The sequence below is a fragment of the Lathyrus oleraceus genome, chromosome 6 (assembly GCF_024323335.1).
Source record: "Lathyrus oleraceus cultivar Zhongwan6 chromosome 6, CAAS_Psat_ZW6_1.0, whole genome shotgun sequence".
Lineage (NCBI taxonomy): Eukaryota > Viridiplantae > Streptophyta > Magnoliopsida > Fabales > Fabaceae > Lathyrus > Lathyrus oleraceus.
Genome location: NC_066584.1, coordinates 21,303,955 through 21,305,339, shown reverse-complemented (window position 1 = coordinate 21,305,339; position 1,385 = coordinate 21,303,955). Strand labels below are relative to the sequence as shown.

The window sequence follows — 1,385 nt, the reverse complement described above, 5'->3', positions numbered from 1 at the left end:
AAATTTTATAACACCATTATCATTAATCTTGATATCACCACCTCGACCTTGATTTATTAAAGCCAAACGATCTACCAATTCCAAATTAGTCATTTGGCTTTCTCTAATACCTTCCAAACACCACTAGTAAGATTTAACATACCTAGCTTCACAATCTACGGTGTGACTTCACAAACCAAATTTAAATCTCTAAATTCTTCGATTAGCTCTAACTCTCTAGCCATCAATGTCAATATATGCAACGTCTTCCGACTCAGTGCGTCAGCCACTACATTGTCTTTACCAGGATGGTAATTCAAACCAAAATCATAATCCTTTAAAAATTCAAGCCACATCTTCTACCTCATATTTAACTCATTCTAATCGAATAGGTACATCAAGCTCTTATGATCACTTAACACTTTAAATCTAGATCCAAACAAATAATGTCTCCAAATTTAAAGTGTGAACACAATGGTGGCCAACTCTAAGTCACGCGTAGGATAATTCTTCTAATGAACTCTAAGTTGTCGTGATGCATAAGCAAGAACTTGTCCATTCTGCATCAACACACCACCTTGACCCATCTTGGAAGCATCACAATACATAACAAAAGGTCCGGTTGTACTCGAAGGAATCAAAAATGGATAAGTCGTCAACTTTTTCTTGAGTTCTACAAAAATCCATTCACAAGCAAAATCCCACACACACGCTTGACCCGTTCGAGTCAACTGAGTCAAAGGAACTACCAACTTCGAAAAAACTTCTATGAATCTGCGGTAATAACCAGCTAACCCAAGGAAACTTCTAATATTTGTAATAGACTTCAGAGTCTCCCACTCAAACATATCATCAACCTTTGAAGAATCAACCGCAATACCATCACACTTAGATAACTTAGCATATGATTTCTTCTCTTTCAACAACTCCAACATAATTCCTAGCTGCTAAGCATACTCTTCATCAGTCTTAGAATAAATTAGAATGTCATCAATGAATACTACTATGAACTTATCCAAATACTGATGAAAAGTCTTATTCATATACTCCATAAACAAACTTGGCACATTTATCACACTAAACGACATTACAGAATACTCGTAGTGACCATATCTCATTCTGAACGCAGTCTTCAAAATATCTTCTGGTTTCAGTCAAATCTGATGGTAACCCGACCACAAATCAATTTTACTGAAAACACGAGCACCGACTAATTAATCCATCAAATCGTCTATTCTCGGAAGAGGATATTTATTCTTAATCGTCACCTTGTTCAGTTGTCGATAGTAAACACACAACCTCGTGTTACCATCCTTCCTCTTTACTAACAATACCGGAACACTCTAAGGAGAAACAATTGGTCGAACAAATCTCTTCTCAAGTAACTCTCCCATCTATTTCTTTGT

The 1,385-nt window shown here is 36.2% G+C and overlaps 1 protein-coding gene across 1 annotated transcript; it reads right to left on the bottom strand.

Annotated features, from left to right (window-relative positions):
* Window positions 1–491: 491 nt before the first annotated feature.
* Window positions 492–914, bottom strand: LOC127093750 (uncharacterized mitochondrial protein AtMg00860-like). Its single transcript, XM_051032656.1, has one exon. It carries the CDS (start codon window positions 912–914, stop codon window positions 492–494), a length of 423 nt encoding a protein of 140 aa, XP_050888613.1.
* Window positions 915–1,385: the final 471 nt, after the last annotated feature.

Excerpts from the sequence above, each read along its gene's own strand:
- LOC127093750 (XM_051032656.1), bottom strand. The coding sequence starts at position 914 with ATGTTGGAGTTGTTGAAAGAGAAGAAATCATATGCTAAGTTATCTAAG.